Source organism: Hirsutella rhossiliensis (genome assembly GCF_020360975.1).
Source record: "Hirsutella rhossiliensis strain HR02 chromosome Unknown scaffold00010, whole genome shotgun sequence".
Taxonomy (NCBI): Eukaryota; Fungi; Ascomycota; class Sordariomycetes; order Hypocreales; family Ophiocordycipitaceae; genus Hirsutella; species Hirsutella rhossiliensis.
The window spans coordinates 2809224-2830721 of NW_025408676.1; the positions used below are offsets into that span (position 1 = coordinate 2809224).

Below are 21498 nucleotides of genomic sequence, written 5' to 3' on the forward strand. Positions count from 1 at the left end.
TTCCACATGCAAGGAAGGGGGTGTGCTTTTACTGCCCATTGTATGTACGAACAGTACTTCGACGTACGAATATACAGGGTAGAATCATACCTAGGTGCCGAGCATTTGTGCCCCTCGTCCTGGCTTTGCATTCCTCCCTTGACGGCGATGGGCAAGTTGGGCATCCGCGTCTCCCTGATTAGCTTGCGTCGAGGTGTTGAGCCGAGACACAACAGCCCATCTCCGAGCTGCTCTCCGAGGTGGCGTTACGACTGAGATTTGGCTCCACAGCGGAACGAGAAACGGTGTTGGCCCTGCTGATTGATAAGTCGGAGCTCTTTACACGCCCTGTCTGTGGGGCATCATGGACGCGTCGCAGCCCATTGACGCGTCTCCCACGGCTGAGCGAAGTCGGTGGCTGGTACTAATTTTAGTGATTTGGCGCACAAAGCAACCCTGGCTGCCTAACAAGTACACGGTGTTTGCACTGTATACGGCGAACGCGTTACCCGAGCATCCCCAATTCCTCGCCAGCCTCTTCAAGAGCCTTAATTGATCGCTCCAGTTAATTAAAAGGAGACTGGTCCACCCTGAAAACACGCTTCCGACGCGTCGCGGCTCACGTGACAGCGCATTGCTCCCTCATTACAAAAACCTCTTGACACCACCTCCCTCCTCTTTCCACAATCGCGTCCGCACACCAACTTGCAGGCCGAGCAGAAGCTGAATCACTTTACGCGTCTTCCTTGCCTCATCAGCCTTTCTCTCTCAACGCTTGCAATGGCCTCTCAGATCACCCCATCCAAGCAGGTGAGTTCACCTTGTGCCACTGCCCCTTCTCGTCGCCAGTTGTTCTATTGCCCCGTTCACGACTGACCGCCCTGGGATTAGGCCGCTTCTGCCATCGAGTCACTCAAGATGGAGTCTCCCATCAAGAAGCTGGATTTCACCACCACCACCAACAAGGAGAACCAGCCTTTCGATGAAGCCGCCGTGTCCGCCCTGGCCGACCAAGTCGATGCCAGCCCCAAGTCCGCCCCTGAGGAGAGCAAATTGGCCACCAAAGAGGAGAAGCCTGCTGCTTCTGCACTCAAGCCTGAGGAGGCCGACGAGCCCCTCTTGCAAGAAAATCCTCAGCGATTTGTCCTGTTCCCAATCAAGTATCACGAGGTATGTCACGCGTCAAAGACGCGTAAAGTGATTCGCGGGTGTGACGTTTTGGCTGACAGCTGCATCTGTCTAGATCTGGCAAATGTACAAAAAGGCCGAGGCATCCTTTTGGACGGCCGAAGAGATTGATCTCTCCAAGGACATGCATGACTGGAACAACCGCCTGAATGATGACGAGAAATACTTTGTCTCCCATATCCTGGCTTTCTTCGCCGCCTCTGATGGCATCGTCAACGAGAACCTCGTCGAACGGTTCAGTGGCGAGGTCCAGATTCCCGAGGCTCGCTGCTTCTACGGTTTCCAGATCATGATGGAGAATATCCATTCCGAGACGTACTCTCTCCTGATTGATACCTACATCAAGGAGCATGCTCAGAGGACCTACCTTTTCAACGCCATTGAAACCAGTAGGTCACTCTGACATGCATCACAATTCAACGGCTACTGACAAAAATTCTAGTTCCTTGCATTCGCAAGAAGGCTGATTGGGCCCTCCGATGGATCCAGGACAAGGATTCATCTTTTGCTCAGCGTCTGGTGGCCTTTGCTGCGGTCGAGGGCATTTTCTTCAGCGGAGCATTTGCATCCATCTTCTGGCTCAAGAAGCGTGGTCTCATGCCTGGCCTGACCTTTTCCAACGAGCTCATCTCCCGCGATGAGGGTCTGCACACCGACTTTGCCTGCCTCTTGCACTCTCACATGAAGCACCGTGCCAGCAAAGAGGTCATCCAGGGCATCATCACGGACGCCGTTACCATTGAACAGGAGTTTTTGACTGAGGCTCTGCCATGTGCCCTGCTTGGCATGAACGCCACTTTGATGAAGCAGTACATTGAGTTTGTCGCCGACCGCCTCCTTGTGGCCCTTGGCAACGAGAAGGTGTACAAGTCATCTAACCCCTTTGACTTCATGGAAAACATCTCTCTGGGTGGCAAGACCAACTTCTTCGAGAAGCGGGTGGGCGACTACCAAAAGGCCGGTGTCTTGGCCAGCGCCAAGAAGAACGGCGATGAGGGCTCCACTCCTGGCGGGGAAAAGACCGAGGGCGGCGACTTTTCCTTTGACGACGACTTTTGATGCAAAAGAGATAACCCCCCTCCCCTCTCCGTTTTCGTATATACCCTTCCACACTGCTTCCCCTCTCTTACAATGTACCTTGGAAGAGGTTGGTCAGGTCTTACGGCCAAGACAGGGGCGTCTTTTACTCGGGCGTTGATGACTTGTCCGGTTGTCGTTGGATTCTGAGCCCAGGCTCAGGTATAAACAGGCGTCATGGCGTTCTATATGGTTGGGCATGGTAATGATGGCCTTGGAAATGGCCTTGGATTGGATGGACCATGATGTATTGTAGCACGTTGGGGACGACGATGAAAGAACCGATCCGACTGAAACCAAACGAGTTTTTACCGCTTGCTCTTCTATGTGTGACCAGGTGATGACCATGCCGAGATCCATCCGAAATCGCCGAGGCCGCAACAGTCGTCTCGCCGCTGCGATGCCCGACGACGCATGGGCCACACGATTGAGTACGGTTGCAGTGATGGGGGTGGCTCATTTCCGACCCTTTCTCTTTCTTTTCGCAGTTCCTCCTTGTTGGGGGGCCTGCGCGGCGGCCGCTGACTCGGGCCTGTCCTTGGCGGCGACGTCGGTGCTCGCCGGAGCGTCCAGCATGGGCTCGTCGATGTCCTCGGCAGGTACGGCGGCCATGACCCTCCCGAGCCGGCCCAGGGCCGAGTAGACGAGGCGGGAGACCTCTGCGGCCTTTGCGGTGCGGTACTTGAGCGTGACGCCGCTCACGGGGTCGTACGTCTTGAGGACGAGGCTGCCGCGGGGGGGCTTGGCTGCCGCGACGTCCGTGTCCGTCGAGGCGGCGGCGTCGCCTTCCTGCAGCTTCCTGGCGCCGGGCCGGGCAGTCCCGATGGAGTATCTAGTCGTGATTCGGGTCTGTGGTTTTTTTTTGGCGACAAGGTCAGCGCGCGCGAGCTCGGATGCAGGTGAGGATTGACCGGGGGGGGGGGATTATGTTTGGGTTGGTGAGGAAAGGGCGGTGCGTTGCGTACGGTAGAGGGGCGGGCCTCGAGGAGGAGGACCGACTGCTCGACCCATTCCTGGCTCGACTTGAAGTAGGGCATGGTGATCACCGCATCGGACTGCTCCGTCGTTGCACGTTGGTGGGTTGAGCCGCGAGTCTGCGGTTCGGCACCTGCACGTAACTACAGCACGGTGGCTACGGCACGGTGGCTACGGCGCGGTGGCTTGCAAGGCTGGCGCAGGACCACCTTTCCGCCCCGCCTGGTCGGAGCTACCCTATACCGCCGCCACCGGGGGGTTGCGATCCGCGACTACCTCCAACGCCTATCCAATTGTATAGGAATGTCGATTCCATTGCGCTGTTTGCATAGGCAAACCGGTATTGACCAGCCCGCAGCTGCGTGACCGATATGTGATGAGTAGTGCTGTCCTACTCGCCCGTGCCACACCTCGATCAGGTTGCGAGCATGCTTCGCTCCGAGACCTCACTTCTCCGGTATTGATTGACGTGCATTCCCCTGACAAGACGGAGTGTCGCTGCAGCCGTCGAGTGGCAGCGGTCGAAAAAAATACAACATTCACCGGGTATCTGCCTCGACTCCCCAGATAACCTACAAATAATACACAGGCGTCGTGACGTCGTCAAAGCCACCCGGCCCGTCAGCCCAAGCACGGACTTAAGCGTGTCGATCCTCCACCTCCTAGGCATGGGGGTCTGGCAGCCAAAGCACCAAGTCTTGGTCCGCAGTGGCGAAGAAGTTGAAGCGAGGATTAAAAGCCGCGACGGCCGCCTCTCTCTTATCGGGCAACGTCCAGGCGGGCTCCAGTATCCTGCTCTCCGGTGGCGAACCAAGCGTGTCCCAGACCAAAACATCCTGCTTGGTGCCACTGATGACGAACCGGCCGTCGGGTGCAAAGCAGCAGTCCCCGCTGCTCTCCATGCACGTGGGGTCCGTCGAGGCGCTGCCATTAGCCACAGCCGCAGCCTCCCCAGGCGCCTGACGTCTTGTCCCCCCCGCCGGTCTGCGAAGGTATGCCTTGAGGGAGCCTTCAAAGGCGTCGACGAGGAAGTGGCCGTTGCCCTTTGTTCCCACTAGCAGGGACTTGCCATCGTTGGAAAACTCCAGCTTGGTCCATCCCTTGACGACAAACTGCGAGTCGATGCCGCAGCATTGCCCCACAATGTCGACAGTCGCAAAGGGAGCCTTGTCGTAGCCGCGGACGTCGTAGAGGAGCACGGAGCCGCTGCTGGGGCAAGCCACGGCAAAGACCATGCCCGAGGGATCATAGGCGGCGAGGGTGGGGTTCCTGAGCATCAATTGACCCTGCCAGTGCTTGGTCTGGGTATCCCACAGCCGAACGGTGTTGTCTTGAGAGCAAGATATGAAGTTGTCGCTGCCCGGGTGGACGGCGAGGCAGGTTACGTCGGCCTCGTGGCCTTCGAAGTAGCGGATGAAGGAATTGTCGTGGGTGGCAAGATATCGGATGGCGTCTGAAGGGGAGGGAAGAGCTGTCAGCCACCAGAGAAGAGTGCCATGGAACGGTGGTGTACCAAAGGGAACGCCCACTGTTCTGCTTGGTGCTCGCGTATATTATACTGGAGCCTGTATGCGTGAACTTGGCGAGCTTGACGCCGTACTTTTTGCTCAGCAGGCTCTTATCGTGGCGGCCGTCCCTGACATTGTAGATTTGGATCGTTTCGTCGCTAGCTGACGTCATAAGTAGCTCGCCTTCGTCGTCGTAATCTATCGAGAGGACATGAGGCTGGTGGCGACCGTCTTTGATGTCGTCGCGCCGCAGCAGCTGAGAAGTCGCCGAGCCTGTCAACCGGGTGCCGTACGTGTAGGGCGCGCACTCTGCGGGAGCTCAGCGTACCTTTGTGGGCCGAAAGGTCGAGATGACATCGCAGAGGTTCGCCATGGGCGCGTTGCCATGGATGTTGAGAGAGGCTCGCTCGGGACGGTCAATGTCCATGGGGGTGGGCGGCATGGCGTGGATCGAGGCTGGGGGGCGAGGGCCAGCATGAGCCGCTGTTTGTCGGGTGCAGTCCAAGCCACAGTATATTATGGCGCTGCAGGTATGGCTTGATTGACGGATGAGGTGCAGGATGCAGAAACCTCGGTGCTAGGCCAAAAGTCGATGAGCAAGTGCCGAGGAGGTACTGTACAAAGGAAAAGGTACCCGCCAATGCCGGTCGGCACTGGAAAGCCCGGCTTACATAAGATGGATATATATGCTCAGTACCTACCCAGGTACCTCTTTTTGTAAGGTATACCAAGTTCATGAGGGACTAATTACCTTATTACCTAGGTAGTTAACAGTTGGTTTCTGGCAAGGATGCTTGCGAGAGTCAAGGCTGATGGAGCTGAGATTACGGATATTGACCCCCAATAAATAAATAAAATGCTCCTTGTAGAGTACTCTGTGCAGGGGCCGACGTCGGCGCTGGAAATTCGTGCCAAGTCGTCATTTTGCACCCTTTCCCACGCGCAGCGCTAGCCAAGCCCCGATCTCTCCGCCTGCTTTCGCCATTTTATGCTTCCTGCTGCTGCGCACCCTGCTTTGCAGGAACAATCAGCCACTCGTCCAAGCCTTGGCCACGCGCGGCCCCGATTCCCGCATCGTGCGCGCGCGAGGTCCCCGGGTTCCAACATACCTAGTCAGCCTGGCCAACGAGACTGCTGAAACTCTCCTTGACGAGTCGGCGATACCTCGTATAAGCGTTGCAAGGCTTCAGGCCCTACGACTCTTGCTCCCCCTCCGCAGCTCCTACTGCCCTCCTTCTCGAGCTCCCCTGGCCTGAAGCGAGATCTCCAACGACTCGCGCTCTCTGCTTTCCGTCTTTGCGCGGAGGGCTGGGTGCCATGTCGACGACACTGGGGTAAATCATGCCCGCCGCCTCGCCGTGACAGAGCCACGCCTGCTGACGTCTTCTTCTTCTCCTGCTGCTTCAGTGCCTTTGTCGCCGGCGGCATTGCGGCCTGCGGAGCCGTCACCGCGACGCATCCCTTCGAGACGGTCAAGATTCGGTAAAGAGGCACCACCCAGAAACTCTTGTTGATGCCCAGAGTCTAACCGCTCGACTCGCCCCTGCAGCATGCAGCTACAAGGAGAACTCCAGTCCAAGGGACACCAGCCGCATCACTACCGCGGGCCCCTGCACGGCGTCGGCGTCATCGTCAAGCACGAGGGCTTGCGCGGCATCTACCGCGGCCTCGGCAGCGCCTACATCTACCAGATACTGCTCAACGGCTGCCGGCTGGGATTCTACGACCCCATGCGCAAGGGCCTGGCCACCCTTTTCCTCAAGAACGAGAATGCGCAGAACCTGGCCATCAACATGCTGTGCGGCGCCTCGTCCGGTGTCTTTGGTGCCGCAGCCGGGAGCCCCTTCTTCCTCGTCAAGACGCGCCTGCAGAGCTACTCGCCCTTTCGGCCCGTCGGCACCCAGCACCAGTATCGCAACGCGTGGGACGGCCTGTCCAAGATCTACGGCGCCGAAGGCGTCAGAGGGCTTTACCGCGGCGTCGGCGCGGCCATGATCCGGACCGGGTTCGGCAGCTCCGTGCAGTTGCCCACCTACTTCTTCGCCAAGCGACGGCTCGTTCGGCACGCGGCCATGGACGAGGGCCCTGCGTTGCATCTCGCGAGCAGCGCCGTCAGCGGGTTTGTTGTCTGCTGCTTCATGCACCCCCCTGGTAAGAAACCTCATCATCGTATCCGCTGGGAGCGCGACTCATGTGCAAACTTTTCTCCAGACACAATCATGTCTCGCCTCTACAACCAAAATGGAAACCTGTACAAGGGCGTCTTCGATTGCCTGGGCAAGACCATCCGCACCGAGGGTTTTTTCGCCATTTACAAGGGCTTTCTCCCGCACCTGGCCCGGATACTGCCGCACACAATCCTTACGCTCTCGCTGGCGGAGCAAACCAACAAGTTGATGAGGAGGTTTGAGGGCCGTGTCTTACCCATGGTGGCCAAGGCCTGAGCCCTATCCCGCGCGAGTTGGATAGGACGACGAGATGTTTGCGCAATCCTGGACAAGTTGGTTAGATGTTGTTTTTCAAAGTGCGAGGGCTAAATCTGGGCGATAGACTAGAGGCGTATTTGTGCCGCCAGGACGTGGAAACGCGAGGCCAAAAGATGGTTCCGGGGGCGGTTATGCGTCATACCAGGTAGGGAGTTCAAGTCGACTTCGACGACAGCTTTTTCTGTTCGAGGCTCCCCTTTCCTCTGGCCCCCCCCGGCCCCTCTGGCCCGGGTCATCCACCCATGGTCCGCTTGCAGCCGTAGCACAGCCTTGTCCAGCTACCCGGCTTCGCGTCGTCGTCCCCGAGCTCTCCGGCCCACCGCGAGTCTCCTTGCTCATCTACACCCATGCCACACATTGGACAGCCGTCCGATCCCGTGGCCCTGTCTAGCTTGCCCGTCGTCCGCACGACGTTGGTCACTATGCCCGAGTACGGGCCTTCGACGCCGTCAAAGTACCTCCGTATGACCTCGTCGATGCTCAAGTCCTTGTGCGAGACGACACTGGTGGACGAGGCGTCGTCGGCGGGCACGAGGTCACGCAACGACGGTACCAGGTCTAGATACAGCATGATTTCGTTTCTCAGGATCTCGCGTAGTGGATAGTAGACGTGCATCTCGGCCCATCGGGTGTCGCTTCCTTCGGGGGAGTCTGGGGCTTGCGCGTACAAGCACACCCTGTACGGGCCGTCGTTGATTTGCCACGGGATGGTGAACCCCCTGCCGTTTGCAACCTCGGAGAGAGTCAGCGAGGCGAGTGCCGTCGTGCTGTGCCCCAGGAGAAGAGCCGAGGAAGACCTGTCGAGCGCCATGTCCAGCAGCAGGTTGCGGACCAGAAGGCGCAACATGTCTGCCCTGGACGTCGCCGACGGCAAGGAGTCGAGGAATGCTCGCAACCGGTGAGTGTCGTGGTCGGCCCTGTCCCCGGCTCGTAGCAACGAAGACCAATCCATGGACTTGATGCGTAGCGCTTGGCTCAAGTGCACATACTCAAACGTCACGTTGGGGAACCGCTCACGGTATCTTGCCAGGAGTTTGTGAGCAGTCGTGTCCTGTGCAGGGCCAGCGTGAGACAGATTGGTGTCGACATGGACGACGAGAGGCTCAAAGGCAGGCGAAGACTTTCTTGACGAGTGAAACCTTGCGCTGCCATCGAGAACGTTTGTCATGGCGGTGGACGAGGGCCCAAAGGACAGGCCGGCCAGATACTTGCGGGGGGCGGGCCTGGCAGAGGTCCTCGTGTCCCTGGCCAGGGCGCCGAGACGCCTGCCCGCCTTGGCTTCGACATAGTCGACGTAGCAGTTTCTGCGCCTCGGGTTAGCCAGACGGGGACTGCGGCGAGGTTGCGGCGAGGTTGCGGCGAGGCTTGCGGGTCGAGGCATACCGGCAGGTCGGGTAGTTGCGCAGCGTATGAGGCGCGGCGGGGTCCTTGCAGCGGTTGCAAGGGGCGCTGGTTGCGTTTCCCGGCGAGCTGGCCATTTTGTTGTCCGCCCGTTCCCCTCTCCCGGCCGTGAGAGAGATGAGCTCGTGGTGGTTGAGATTGGGCTTGGTTGGCAGTCGGATGGAGGCACTTCAAGCCTGTTCACCTTGTGATGCAGTGGGTCCAGGTGCCAGGCGGCCCACTAAGCCTTGCCCCCCCTGGACGCTAATTATAGAGGCTCTTCAGTGACAAGGAAGCTGGAGTGGCGGCAGCCGGATTCGTTTAAAATGATTCGACGACGTCGCATCGGGCGCTGAAACATATGCCCCCGTTAAACATATGCCCCCGTTCCCCGTCCCCCCGGCCGCGTCCATTTGGTGGTGCCTACGTAATTATCGGTGTCTCTCGCCCTCTTCCTCTCTCTCTTCCGCTCTCTCTGTGTCTCGCTTCACACACACACATACACACACACACACACACACACACACACACACATACATACACACCACACACACGCCTCTCCAGCAAGCATTCGCCGCATCCCACCAGCCGTCATCCAGCTCTGCAAAAGCAAGCACGCGCATCATCGCATCTGGCGGCGCCCAACTGCCGGAGCTGCTCGTCCTGGCCCACGCGGGCGGAAAGCTCGGCATCGTTGGTGTGATGTGATGCCCCTTCTCTGCCTCAGGTGTGCGCAAGCAAAGGCTTTAATGTGCGGTCCGGCGCCACCGCATCACCACCTCGGCCCCGAAGCCTCGTCCCATGAGATATTCCTGCCCAAGAGGGCCCCGACCATCTTCATCGCCATCATCGGTGCCGCGACCATTGAATCGCCCGCCACGACACCTTGCAGCCTCAGAGATCGACAACAGCCTGTGCGCACGTAATACATCTAAGAAACCCTCGACTCTTTCCATCTGGACCGCGCCTCTGGTACCCGTCGTCGGTCCGTCACCCCGCTATCGATTCGGAAGAAGTCCCAGCGCCGTACGAAGCGCGCAACCGCCTCCATCAGCTTGCCCCCGGCCACGGCCCCCTCTCCTCCCCGACCATGCCCGAGGCTCAGGCCATCGACGTCGCGCCGCGACCAGTCACCGACGCCAAAGACGTGCGAGACGCCGCCGGTCGCCTGCCGCAAAGTCGCTCCAAAAACAACGGCCTCGCGGCGAGCGTCAACGAAAACGGCTGCTTCGAGTCTGACCGCGTCATCAAGTGCGGCTACGTCGAGAGGCGAACGCAGAAGACGAGGGTATTCGGGTCCCTCGTTCCTCGCCTCGCAAACCCCGTCTGTGCTAACCCGACCCTGCTTGCAGAAATGGAAGACAGTCTACATTGTGCTCCGTCCAAACACCCTGTCCGTCTACAAGAACGAAAAGGAGACCAAGCTCCGCCACCAAGTCTACCTGTCGGACCTGACGGCCGTGGCCTTCCTCAAGGACCCCAAGCACAAGCGCCAGAATGTCTTTGGCCTCTTCTCGCCTTCCAAGAACTTCCACTTCCAGGCACCCACGGCCCAAGATGCCCAGGAGTGGGTCGACCTCATTCGCAAAGAGGCCAGGATCGACGACGACGACGACGACGAGTTTCTTGCTAGCCCCTTGGCTCGCAGTCTGTCGCCAAACGCATTGGTGACCCTCGGGCCTGTTCGTCCCGGGCGCGAATCCTCCGGCTACGAAGGAGACCACGTCATGCTGTCGAGCTCGCCCGAACCCAATGGGCCTCCTGGGCCATTCTTCGCCGCTGCTGGTCGGCGCGAGTCCTTCAACAATGTGGACTGGTCTGGCAATGAGCTGCCCTCGCACTCGGACCTGTCCGACAACGAGGGCCCGCTGCCACTCGGCGCGTCGCTCGAAAGCCTCACAATTCAACCGCCCCTCGAGGCGAGCTCGTTGCCCAGGGGTGGGACACTGGCCTCTCGTCCGCCGGTGAACCGCTCGCTCAGCCAAGCGAGCGTCCTCAACGACAAGAGCAAGAGCAACAAGAACGGCACCAACAGCAACGCGGACGCGGATCCAGAGCGCGTCATCTGGCACGGATGGCTCTGGATGCTCCGAAGCAAACGCGGCGTCCGGCAGTGGAAAAACATGTGGGCAGTGCTGCGACCCCGGAATCTCATCCTCTACAAGGACGAGTCTGAGTACGCTGTCCAGTGGCTGGTGCAGCTCTCTGCTGTGGTCAACGTCGTCGACATTGATCCCCTCAGCAAGAGCAAACAAAACTGCCTGCAGATCATCACCGAGGAGAAGAGCTACCGCTTCTGCGCCCGCGACGAGGAATCTCTGGTCCAATTCATCGGCGCTTTCAAAAGCCTGCTGGCCAAGCGTCGGGGGTTTGAAGTGCGCGGGCCGCCGCCTGCGCGAGCGACCCCATTACGCCTCGACGACCAGGCGAGAGGACAGGGAAAGACGGAATAGAGCCGCCCCAGTCGATGCTTCCGTCGACGTCAAAGCCATCGAGATAATCCTCTCGCCCCCCTCCCTCCCCCTTTCCAACGTGCCCTGACACGGCTCTCCACCTGCCCTGGCGTGACCTTGCGTTGGCTTTTGATTTCCATGCCGCATATTACCTGTGAGAATTAATTGTCGAAGACCACGAAGGGGAGTTGACAGCACGCCTGCACATGACGGCTCCAAGCACATGTTTTCTCGGCCCAACAACCGAGAGCGTCGTTGGCTCCGTTTGTGTATAATTTTAATCGACCGTCAAGGACGTTGGCCATTTGGCTCACTCAGCCCTCAGTGACACGAGCAGTCACCAGGACGTCCATCATCTTTATTGATCACTCCAGCCGGTGACAGATGCGTGCCGTCATCTGCGGCTGCGGCTCCCGCCCCGGTGTCGCATCGTCGCGAATCGCATGCCTTGGCCATGTGCGCATCTCGATGCCTTTCCCGCCTGCAGCGCCACGGACCGGACATTATGGGCTCCCAGCCCGGCCACCCTTGACCGGCCGAATGGCGGCCAGAGTCGGAGGCAAGATGGTGCTGCACGGGCCGCTGAGACAGACTGGGGGCGCACCTCCAAGAGGGGAGGCGGCACATTCTCTCTTATTAGTGGCCCGGGCTAGACGTCGCACGCGCTCATTTGCAGATGGCCAGGGTCGTAGCGCCGCATCGTCCCCGGACCCTCGTCCCCAGCATGCGTCGGGGTTCTTTTGACGGCCGTCATTTGACCGGCCTCAGCTTTTCGGGGTTGCATGCTCAGGCGCGGGTGACCACGGCCGCTGTATGCGAACAGATGGACAGCTGAAGGGGATTTGCGACTATGTCCTCATCGGAACTTCGCACTGGCATCCATATCACATCGGCCGACGCTAATGGCCAAAGAGGCCTCGCCGGCTCGCCTGGCAAGCCAGCTCGGGGTGACTCGCCCGTCTCTCACATGCCCTCGGCGCCTGACGATGCTGCTTCGGCGACCAGGTATATAGATGCCGCCAGGCAGGCGACGGCAGACTGGCCGTCGCAGCCATGTCAACGGGTGGTTTCGGTAGGCCATTCACTCAGCGGGCGAGACAGCTACAGACCTCTCGTTGGAGAGGCACTCGACATCTGAAGAAAGCCTTCTCTACTAAAGCTAGAATCGAACGCGGCCACAGTCGCTGTCGTCGCCATGAAGTGCGCCGTCATTCACCGGCTCTTGGCCTTGCTGTGCCTGTCTCTCGGCCACGCAGCGGCGCGGGCGAGAGTCGACAAGCCCAAGGTCCCGCTGAGCGCCTCGAGCCGCTGGATTCTCGATGCCGCCGGCCAGCGTGTCAAGCTGCGGTGCATCAACTGGGCCGGGCACCTCGAGACAAATGTCCCCGAGGGCCTGCACAGGCAATCCATCGAGCACACGGCCAACTGGATCGCGTCCCAGGGCTTCAACTGCGTACGCCTCACCTACTCGATCGACATGGCGCGTCACCCGGACGTCAGGGTCGAGGACTCGTTTCGCAGCGCAGCCAAGGCCGCAGGGGTCGACGAGAAGGCCCTGATGCGGCTTTACTCCGCGGCCGTATCGAAGAATCCCTTCCTCGCCCACGAAAACGGCACCTCGACAGTCCTCGACGTGTTCGACAGAGTCCAGTCGGCGCTCTGGGATCGCGGCGTCATGACGGTGCTGGACAACCACGTCAGCCGGGCGGGCTGGTGTTGCGACCTCAACGACGGCAACGGCTGGTGGAAGGACGCGCGCTTCTACATGGCCGAAACCAGCCGCTTCTTCGACACGGGCGAGTGGCGTGCCGGCCTTGGGGCCATGGCGCGGTGGTCCCGGTCGCGGCCGGGCATCGTGGGCCTGTCGCTGCGCAACGAGCTCCGAGCGTCGTTTGCGCAGATCCCCTTTGCCGCCGAGACGTGGCTGAGCTACATGCCACCGGCGGCGCAGTTGGTGCACGACGCCAACCCGAACGCCCTCGTCATCGTCGGCGGCATCAATGGCGGGACGGACCTGACGCCGCTGCGCCTTGGCCCCATGATGGACCTGGGCACGTGGGGCGGCAAGCGCGTATGGGAGGCGCACAGCTACAGCTTCACCGTCACGACGCCCAACTTTGGCTTCTGCCCGCTGGCCAAGGCGCAGTACGGCGGCCTGTACGGCTTCGTGCTCGAGCAGGGCCGGTCGTACACGGGGCCGTTCTTCCTGTCCGAGTTTGGCGTCGGCATGACGGGCGGGCCCCATAACGGGCTCAGCGACAAGGACTGGCGCTACCTAACGTGCCTGGCCGAGTACATGGCGGGCAACGACGCCGACTGGGCGCTGTGGGCAGTCCAGGGCTCCTACTACGTGCGCGACAAGACGGTCGACCACAACGAGACATGGGGCGCCCTCGACTACGAGTGGCGCGACTGGCGGAACCCAAAATTCAAGGCCATGCTGGGCACTATGGTCAACGTGACGCAGGGGCCGTAGTCGGAGAGTCTGTCTGTCTCTTGGAAGACGAGAGGGAGAAGCTAAGGGGCTCAGGCATCTTGCGGTGCCATCTAGGCATGAGAGGCCCCAGCGAAGCTACGGTTCTTGGTCGACATGGCTGGTCGACATGGCTGGTCGACCACATGTAGATGTTGAGAAGAATATTTTTGTACTTTGATCTGATGTGCTCCTGCGTCGCCAGCCAGTTGCGCCATAAGTCGTCCCTTTCATACGGTCTCTTGCGTGCTCAGTGGCTTCCGTCGCCCTGGCTTTGGAGCTATATTTGCCCACGTATCCAGCAAGACAGCAGCTTGCGGCTATGCAATACACCCGAAATCTCAACCAGCGCCTGTCCCATGTCATTCCAGTCATTTGGCCCGCTCTTCCCGATCATGAGCCCATGGCTGCCTCGTATTCATACCGCCGTTCCCGGGCCAGCCGTTCCCGGGCCAAGTTAGGTGCCATCCGTCTTGTCGATGCCGAAAAAGGTCGCGTCAAAGTCCCCGTGCTCAATCGTGTTGAAGGTGTTGTCGCGATCATTCATGAGATCGTCAAACGTATCCCCGCCCATGCCGCCGTCTCCGAGGCTAAAATCAAAGTCCATCCCGTCTGCCTGACCATCGCCCGTGAAGATGTCCGCAAACGCCGAGTCTTGCACGTTGTCATTGTTTCTGTTGTCGGCGGGCTTGCTCTGGTTATCGGCGGTGTTTGGCTTGCTCATGGCCCCGCTGAGGCTGGCGGGCAGCATGCCGCCAAGCGAGGCCATGCTGTTGCTGTTGTTTCCATTGTCGGCACCGCCGGCCGGAGCGAAGGATGCGAGGTCAAAGGAAGACTCGGCGGTGGTGTTGAGGCTGCTGGCGGCGTCTCTGTTGAGCTGATCCTGGGCATCGTTGTTGGACGGCGCAAGGGTAAACTCCATGTCGGTAAAGTTCAGGCCAGGGTTCATGCTGAGTGTGTCGTCGCCACCGGGGCCGTTGGGTTGAATCCCAGCAGGCTTCTGGTGCGCTATTGACATGATGCCGCCAGGAGCAGAAGAGGCACCGCCCTCGACCTTGAAGTCGGGACCGCCAGGCGTGGCAGATGGTGCCTGCGTCGGTGTGCTTTCTTCCTTGACGACCGTGGCCGACTGAGCGGCGTCGGGCAGACTCATGCCCATGTCGGGAAAGGGTGCGACGGGCTTCATGATGGGCTCGGTCTTGATGGGATGATCCCTGGGCGCGGCGGGCGGGGACGAATGCGAGTCAACGACCGTGGGAGACTGCGACTGTGGATCCGAGGGGTGCGAGTGTATCTGTTCGAGAGGCTTCGACTGTGCCCTCTGCGATCGCAGCTCGTTGAGGTCGCGGAGCAAGACCGACTTGGCCCGGACCTGCTCGTGGGTAAGCAGGGAACAGGCAACGACAAGGGTGGAGAGGGGGGTTGCGTACAATATCGCTGTCGAGGCTGTCAAGAGCGCTGTGGAAGGACTTGATGGTCTCTGGCAGCCTTGCCTGGATAGAGCCATGGGGCGAAGGGCCGTTGCCGTGACCGTCTTTGCGCGAGGCACGGAGAGCCTTTCCGGTATGTACAAGCTGGGGGCGAGAAGAGAAAGGCATGGAGTTAGGCGAGGCACGCACATGTAGGGCCAGGGACAATGGCACCTACCACATCGTTGATCATGTGCTGCAGAGCGTCGAGGGGATCCTTGGGCCTCGAATGCGCAGAGGCCATTGTAGCGAGACGCCTGTCTCTGGGGAGGCGTGCGAGGATGGAATCTTATGCCTGGATGCCTTTTCGGTACCTTTGCTGTGTAATGTTGGGCTGGGCGATTAAACTGGCGACGAGGAAGCGGACAAGATGTCGTCGATAAATGGGCATTCCAAGATTCGATGGGGGAGGAGAGGCAGCAGCCTTGGGGGATCCAAAAAGCGGTACTAGCAACGTACAGATATGGGGCGGACAGCGGAAGGGGCAGGCGGAATGTTTCAAGACGGAGCCTGTCGCGCGGTACCTGTAACGGCCCCTGGCGGCGGTCCGGCACGGGGTACAGATACGAACATGATTATCTTCCTGACAGTGGGGTAAAGGCGAGGGACCGAAGTACCCCGGCAGATGTCTAATGAACAGTTGATAGGTGGGTGGGTACTTTCTACTCCGGAATCCATACGGAGCACCTCGAGCACAAGTCTCTTTGGCAGTGGAGGGGCAGCCCATCCAGCCTTAGGGAGGTCACGGAGCCCCAGTACAATAGATACTTACGTACGTACGTACAGGGAGGTACGGATAGATAGGTAGGTACACATTACATAAACGGATTAACTTAAAGTTGAAGAGGCAAAGAAAGAGGCAATCTAATACCACGCTGCCTTAAGAACAGTATCGACAAGGCTGACGAGACTTATGGGGGAGCTTGAGTATCGCTGTGAGGACGGCACTCTGATTGGACAACTCCCCTGTAAACGACATGGGGGCTGCTCCTCCACTGCCCAAGCGAAGTTCGGTGGCGACGCGCCGACCAAGGAAACGAGGGAGCCCTATCCGTACGAGTATATGTACAGTAATTACAGATGGCCGCCTGAACCATTAGATGAGGTGTACCGTATGTATTCCGGCCTTGATTACGTAACCCGAAGGTAGAGAGGCCACTTCTCTGTGCCTCGGAGCACGCGCATTATACTAGGTTCCTACCTAGGTAGCTACCGCCTTCGATACTTGGAGCTCAGCACCACAAGGCAGATGGCAGGGGAAGATGCTGAGACGACAGCATCTCCGAGGCCAAGCTGGTGGTGTCTATCCTCCTCAGGTGTACTGCGCCGAGAATAGCACTGCAGAAGGTACCGTTCCTTAGCTCCCGGATTTGCACGTGGCCCAGACAAGACGCCAACAAGCGCCTCAAAGCTTGCACCCCCAAGAGGCCTGCTCATGACACGGCGGCCCCGAAATGAGGAGAGAAACTCTCTGTCAAGCACTAGTATGTAGCGTCCCTCCCGTCAACCAGTGCCTGCGAAGAATGGAGCACCTCATGCTCTGCCGCGAACGCGAACCAGACCATCCTGCTGCGGACCGATAAACCACCACATGGACCAACAAGTACGACTTAGCATAGCAAGTACCTAGGTACCTGGACCCTAGACCCCGCGCCTCTAGGCTGTCGACTAAAATATCCTATCTTCGAGCTGCCTTTGCGGTTGCTCATAGCCCTTTGGTCATCCGCCAAGGATAGGAGGCACTGGTCAATCTCTCCCCGTACAGGTACTTAGGTAAGGTAGCTACCTAGGTAGGTAGGTACCAAGGAAGGTAGGTACCTACCAAGGTAGGTGGTACTCGGCAGCACAGAACGCCGATCCAGTGCCGTTCGCCACCCCTGGGGCATGGGAAGGCGCCTTGGGTTTCCCCAGGCCCTCCGTATCTGTAGGTACCCACAGGCTTGTAGGCACCGCACCAGGTACCTCACTAAACCGCCCAGCTAGGTGGTCCCTTAGGTAATTAACTTCCACTCTACCCAAGCAAGGTAGGTAGGTTCTTCTTTTTTTCCCTCCATCCTCTCCAAGCAGCATAATTTCGGTCGCAAGGGGGAAAAAAGCTCGCGAGCAAACACCACCGAGACGGTTTGTTTTTGCCATCTCGGGACCTCTGGCAGCCCTTGTCCAGCCCTCCTCTGCAGGTCTTGACGTTTCCTCCGACTTCGCACTCCCCTTTCTTCCCGTTGCCGTTGTCTTCTCCGCATCTCGTCTCGGCCGCGTCTAACTACTTGCCAACATCGAGACGCCTCCTGTTGTGGCCGATCCGCTTCTGTCCGCCTCGGCCTCGTCCCTCCTGACTTGCTGGCGTCTGTTCGTCCCGACGCCGCACTGATCTCTACATACTTTCGTTCCTCCCGGCGTCCTGTCAACGTGCAGCCACGGTACGCAGTTCACTGCCGAACCTCGTCGATTTCTTCCCAACAGCCCAACCTGCGCACCTCTCTTCTCCTACCCGGCATCCACCTGCCGCTCATAGTCGGCGTCTGGAACACCCGTCACCAAACCGACCTCCCGACCTCCCGACCTCCCCACCGTCGGAAATCAGAGCGCTCTTGAATTCATCATGGCCATGGCTGACATCGGAACCGCTCCCCACTCTGCGCAGATGCCAGCCCAGCCCCAGCCCGGCGGCTTTGAGGCAGCCCAGAATGGCCAGTCGACTGCATCTCATATGCCCCCGCCCCCGCTTCACATTCCTCAAAACACGAATCCCATCCCGACCGCCATGACTTCTCCAATGTCCGGAGGCGACCAGAGCGGCCTGCTGTCCCCTGGCGGAACCAGCTTCCGACGAGCGGCCCCCGAGCCCAACAAGCGCGCCCTGTATGTCGGCGGCCTGGACCAACGCGTCACCGAGGATGTCCTTCGCCAAATCTTCGAGACGACTGGCCACGTCCAGAATGTCAAGATCATTCCCGACAAGAATGCACGTTTGGCCGCCCCCCGTTCTGTACGCCTCCGCAGGTATGCTAACAGGTCGAACGGCAGGCCAAGGGCTACAACTACGGTTTCGTCGAATACGACGACCCCGGCGCTGCTGAGCGTGCCATGCAGACCCTCAACGGACGAAGGGTTCATCAATCGGTATGGGCCCATCCCGCGATATGCACCGTCCAATGCGAATCACTGCTAACGATCTGCCTAGGAGATCCGAGTCAACTGGGCCTACCAGTCAAACACGTCCAGCAAGGAGGACACGTCGAGCCACTTTCACATCTTCGTCGGCGACTTGTCCAACGAGGTCAACGATGAAATTCTGCACCAGGCCTTCTCCGCCTTTGGCTCCGTCTCCGAGGCCCGCGTCATGTGGGACATGAAGACTGGCAGAACCCGGGGCTACGGCTTCGTCGCCTTTCGAGATCGGCCGGACGCTGAGAAGGCCCTAAGCTCCATGGATGGGGAATGGCTCGGGTCGCGAGCCATCCGCTGCAACTGGGCTAACCAAAAGGGCCAGCCGTCCATGGCCCAGCAGCAAGCCATGCAGGCAATGGGCATGACTCCCACCACGCCCTACGGCCACCACCAGTTCCCAGCGCACGGTGTCGCCAGCTACGAAGTCGTCCTGAACCAAACGCCTAACTGGCAGACGACCTGCTATGTCGGCAACCTGACGCCCTACACGACCCCCAACGACGTCGTGCCACTCTTCCAGAACTTTGGTTTCGTGGTCGAGTCCCGCTTCCAAGCGGATCGAGGGTTCGCCTTCATCAAGATGGACACGCACGAGAACGCGGCCATGGGCATTTGCCAGATGAACGGATATAATGTCAACGGCCGGCCCCTCAAGTGCAGCGTGAGCTCAGGAATTGCCCCTGGCCAAGGTCCGATATGCTGACGAGTATCGTGTAGTGGGGCAAGGACAAGACACCAACCTCCCAGCAGAACTTTGACCCTGCGCAGCACTACAGCCCGCAAAGTGCCCAGACCCCCGGTGCATATGCTACTGGCACGCCAACATACTACCCACAGTACGGCGGTGAGTGACAGAGGTGTGCGTTGATGGTGAACGAGGACTGGGACTGACCTTGACTCTGCTTACAGGCCAGTACGGGAACCAGCATGGCAGCTTTAATGGCCCGCAAGCCGCCTCTCCGGGAGGCGGCTACGGAGGCTCTCCCATGGGATACGGCGGGCCCCCAAGCTCGGGGGGCTTTGGGCGCGGCCAGCAGGCCCCCAACGCGCAGTGGAGCCAGCCTCAGCCTGGACAAACCTATAACAATGGGTTTGGCGGCTATCAGTCGTGACGAGCCAGCAGCATGGCCGCGCCAGTCGGAAGACGGTAGGGTGCGGCCGCCAGGGCGCCGTCCTCGGGGGCCGGAGCCACGAAAACGCATTTGTCTCCTAAAAGATGTCCGTACTTGTCTTCATACCCCCCACTTTTCTCTCTGGCGATATTTTCCATCTTCACTGTGGGCTTCCCTGGGACGCAAACCTGGGCTTCTTCATCTCTCTTCACTTGTTGTCTGTTCCTCGCCATGTTCTGTTTGTTCAAGCATCTGGATTCTCTTTATGACGCGAAACATTTATCCAGTGATTCCCATTGTCATAATTTCCAAGGTTGAATGTTTTGACGACCCCTTTCCAATGCTTTGCGCTTTTGCCCTCGACGGGCGGGCAAAGAAAAAGTGGAAATGACTAGTCCTTTGGAATACCCTTTTTGAACCATGCGATGCTCAAAGCTCAGCGTGGGCATTTTTAACTATTTCCTATCATGACGTTGACGAGTTTCCTATGTTTTGTCTCCATGGAAGAGCGAGCATGGGATGCGGCGTCGATGGACCGCGGAAAGACGTATTTCTCGGGCGGAGGGAATGGAAATGGCGAGGCCTAGGCGTGGAGAAGGCATGGACAGCCAGGTTGTTGCCCTGTGGCTTTGACTGCGGTTGCGTAGCAGAGCCGGGGCAGGGCGCTGAGCACCAAGGTGCATTATATTCGGCCCTGGTGCTCGAAGCAGTGGCGAGCATGGATGGCATGTGGAGGTTTACAATACAGAGGGCTCCGGCCCAAGATGCCTCTGTCCACCCGTGTTGTACTGGCACTGTTGGGGCTTGAGTCTCGGGAAACGTTGGATTGGCAGCTGAGTGCGGGGCCTGGATGCCGTTGGAGCAGAGGCATTGGGATGCAATGTCCTACGAAGTTGTACAGTACATGTATGCCAAGCAATCACTTGAGGTACGAAGTCGGCTATGTACCTCTTTGCATGCAAGCCAAGGTGCAGTACCCAGACGCGAACGTCTTGGACTACATGTCCGAGTAGGCCAGATGGCAAGCAGCTGAGGCAGTCTGCTTTGTACCTACTGTACGATGCTGATGGCCAATTCCAGCGCGAAAATGGAATACCTGGTTGCTGATGATGGCTACACTGAGCCCTCCGACCGCGCATCAATTGGTGCGTGTCAGGCTAGCGTTGGCTTTATCTCAAAGGCAGGTACCTAGGTACCTACCTACCTACCTAGGTACCTTAGGTAGGTACGTACCCTGGTATGTCTGGGAAGATAAGTACCTAAGTACCTATGTGCCTCAGTGCCGGGCAGGTGGGCCTTCCTCTCTCCAGGCTCTCCACACTCTGGCCGTCCCAGCTCGACTCATGGGCAGCCTCTGACCTGGGCTCTTCATCTGAGGTACGGAAAACCCTGTCACGTATGTACAATAGCTGGATGCAATGGATGGAGACTCAATGCCGGGTGTCTTGCTTGTCGGCGGCATCGGGGCGAGGCGAGTCCCTAACCTGGAAATAGGTATTCGTAGTAGCTAGGTGGGTACAGTATAGTGCATGCAAAGTCACTCGATAGGTAAGGTAGGTACCTACCTTACCTAGGCAGACATGTGTACTGTACGTCGCCAGGCGGGCGCTTGTTATTCAACCTGCCAAGAAGAAGCAGACTCGCAAGCTTCAGCTGCGGATATCTTGCATCCAACGTACAACGTGTGCTTGACAGTCGAGAGTCTTGGCCCTGTGCAAGCATTCCTCGGTCCCCATCATGGCCCTGCGAGGCCGGTTCAGGAAGAGGAAAAGGCGACAAAGACGGGTACCTACCCCAGGTACACACTGCCGTAGCTGCCCACGTACTCTGAACCTGAGCCCTTACCTCATCACCTCTCCCGTAGTTACTCCCCCCCATTGCCCTCGCAACTCCAAAAAACCATCCGCTTCCCTCCCATCGCCTGGACTGGGACCGCCTGCCAACCCCTCACACTCTTGCCGCGCCGGTCACGATGGGCATCTGAGAAACTCGCAGGCACCACAAGCGACCACCTCGCGCCTCTCCGCCTCGGGATTTGGGCCGCCGTCGAGGTGCCCAATTCCCCAGCGCCCGTCCCATCTCCAACCCGACTCACGTTTGGCGCGACAAATTCTCGGACAACCAGCGACACCGGAACTGGCCTTCTGACCCCCGGCCTCGACCCAGCCAAAGCAGCTTGCGAGCGAGCCCTTGCACGAGACAACGACTACGCTGTCCATTAACAGCCCCG

At 59.1% G+C, this 21498-nt stretch overlaps 9 protein-coding genes across 9 annotated transcripts; 5 read left to right on the forward strand and 4 right to left on the reverse strand.

Moving 5' to 3' along the window:
- Positions 1-759: 759 nt before the first annotated feature.
- Positions 760-2226, forward strand: HRG_08706 (ribonucleotide reductase, small chain domain-containing protein; the record flags this gene model as incomplete). Its single annotated transcript, XM_044867177.1, has 4 exons — positions 760-789; positions 871-1149; positions 1223-1556; positions 1610-2226. 4 exons carry the CDS (start codon positions 760-762, stop codon positions 2224-2226), a joined length of 1260 nt encoding a protein of 419 aa, XP_044718064.1.
- A 474-nt stretch (positions 2227-2700) lies between these two features.
- On the reverse strand, positions 2701-3281 carry HRG_08707 (signal recognition particle 9 kDa protein (SRP9) domain-containing protein; the record flags this gene model as incomplete). The annotated part of the gene is made up of 2 exons (XM_044867178.1): positions 2701-3093; positions 3210-3281. The coding sequence occupies 2 exons, from the start codon at positions 3279-3281 to the stop codon at positions 2701-2703; spliced, it is 465 nt and encodes a 154-aa protein (XP_044718065.1).
- A 600-nt stretch (positions 3282-3881) lies between these two features.
- Positions 3882-5169, reverse strand: HRG_08708 (WD domain, g-beta repeat domain-containing protein; the record flags this gene model as incomplete). The annotated part of the gene is made up of 3 exons (XM_044867179.1): positions 3882-4672; positions 4749-4983; positions 5056-5169. 3 exons carry the CDS (start codon positions 5167-5169, stop codon positions 3882-3884), a joined length of 1140 nt encoding a protein of 379 aa, XP_044718066.1.
- Positions 5170-6044: 875 nt separating this feature from the next.
- Positions 6045-7171, forward strand: HRG_08709 (mitochondrial carrier protein; the record flags this gene model as incomplete). Its single annotated transcript, XM_044867180.1, has 4 exons — positions 6045-6061; positions 6135-6209; positions 6277-6878; positions 6939-7171. 4 exons carry the CDS (start codon positions 6045-6047, stop codon positions 7169-7171), a joined length of 927 nt encoding a protein of 308 aa, XP_044718067.1.
- A 274-nt stretch (positions 7172-7445) lies between these two features.
- HRG_08710 (cytoplasmic tRNA 2-thiolation protein 2 domain-containing protein) lies at positions 7446-8691 on the reverse strand (the record flags this gene model as incomplete). The annotated part of the gene is made up of 3 exons (XM_044867181.1): positions 7446-7829; positions 7890-8517; positions 8597-8691. 3 exons carry the CDS (start codon positions 8689-8691, stop codon positions 7446-7448), a joined length of 1107 nt encoding a protein of 368 aa, XP_044718068.1.
- Positions 8692-9683: 992 nt separating this feature from the next.
- Positions 9684-11046, forward strand: HRG_08711 (PH domain-containing protein; the record flags this gene model as incomplete). The annotated part of the gene is made up of 2 exons (XM_044867182.1): positions 9684-9881; positions 9946-11046. 2 exons carry the CDS (start codon positions 9684-9686, stop codon positions 11044-11046), a joined length of 1299 nt encoding a protein of 432 aa, XP_044718069.1.
- A 2227-nt stretch (positions 11047-13273) lies between these two features.
- On the forward strand, positions 13274-13522 carry HRG_08712 (uncharacterized protein; the record flags this gene model as incomplete). The annotated part of the gene is made up of 1 exon (XM_044867183.1): positions 13274-13522. The coding sequence occupies one exon, from the start codon at positions 13274-13276 to the stop codon at positions 13520-13522; it is 249 nt and encodes an 82-aa protein (XP_044718070.1).
- Positions 13523-13976: 454 nt separating this feature from the next.
- Positions 13977-15232, reverse strand: HRG_08713 (uncharacterized protein; the record flags this gene model as incomplete). The annotated part of the gene is made up of 3 exons (XM_044867184.1): positions 13977-14891; positions 14950-15093; positions 15167-15232. 3 exons carry the CDS (start codon positions 15230-15232, stop codon positions 13977-13979), a joined length of 1125 nt encoding a protein of 374 aa, XP_044718071.1.
- Positions 15233-17587: 2355 nt separating this feature from the next.
- Positions 17588-19268, forward strand: HRG_08714 (RNA recognition motif domain-containing protein; the record flags this gene model as incomplete). Its single annotated transcript, XM_044867185.1, has 5 exons — positions 17588-17950; positions 18001-18108; positions 18170-18817; positions 18874-19000; positions 19066-19268. 5 exons carry the CDS (start codon positions 17588-17590, stop codon positions 19266-19268), a joined length of 1449 nt encoding a protein of 482 aa, XP_044718072.1.
- Between the last annotated feature and the right edge of the window lie 2230 nt (positions 19269-21498).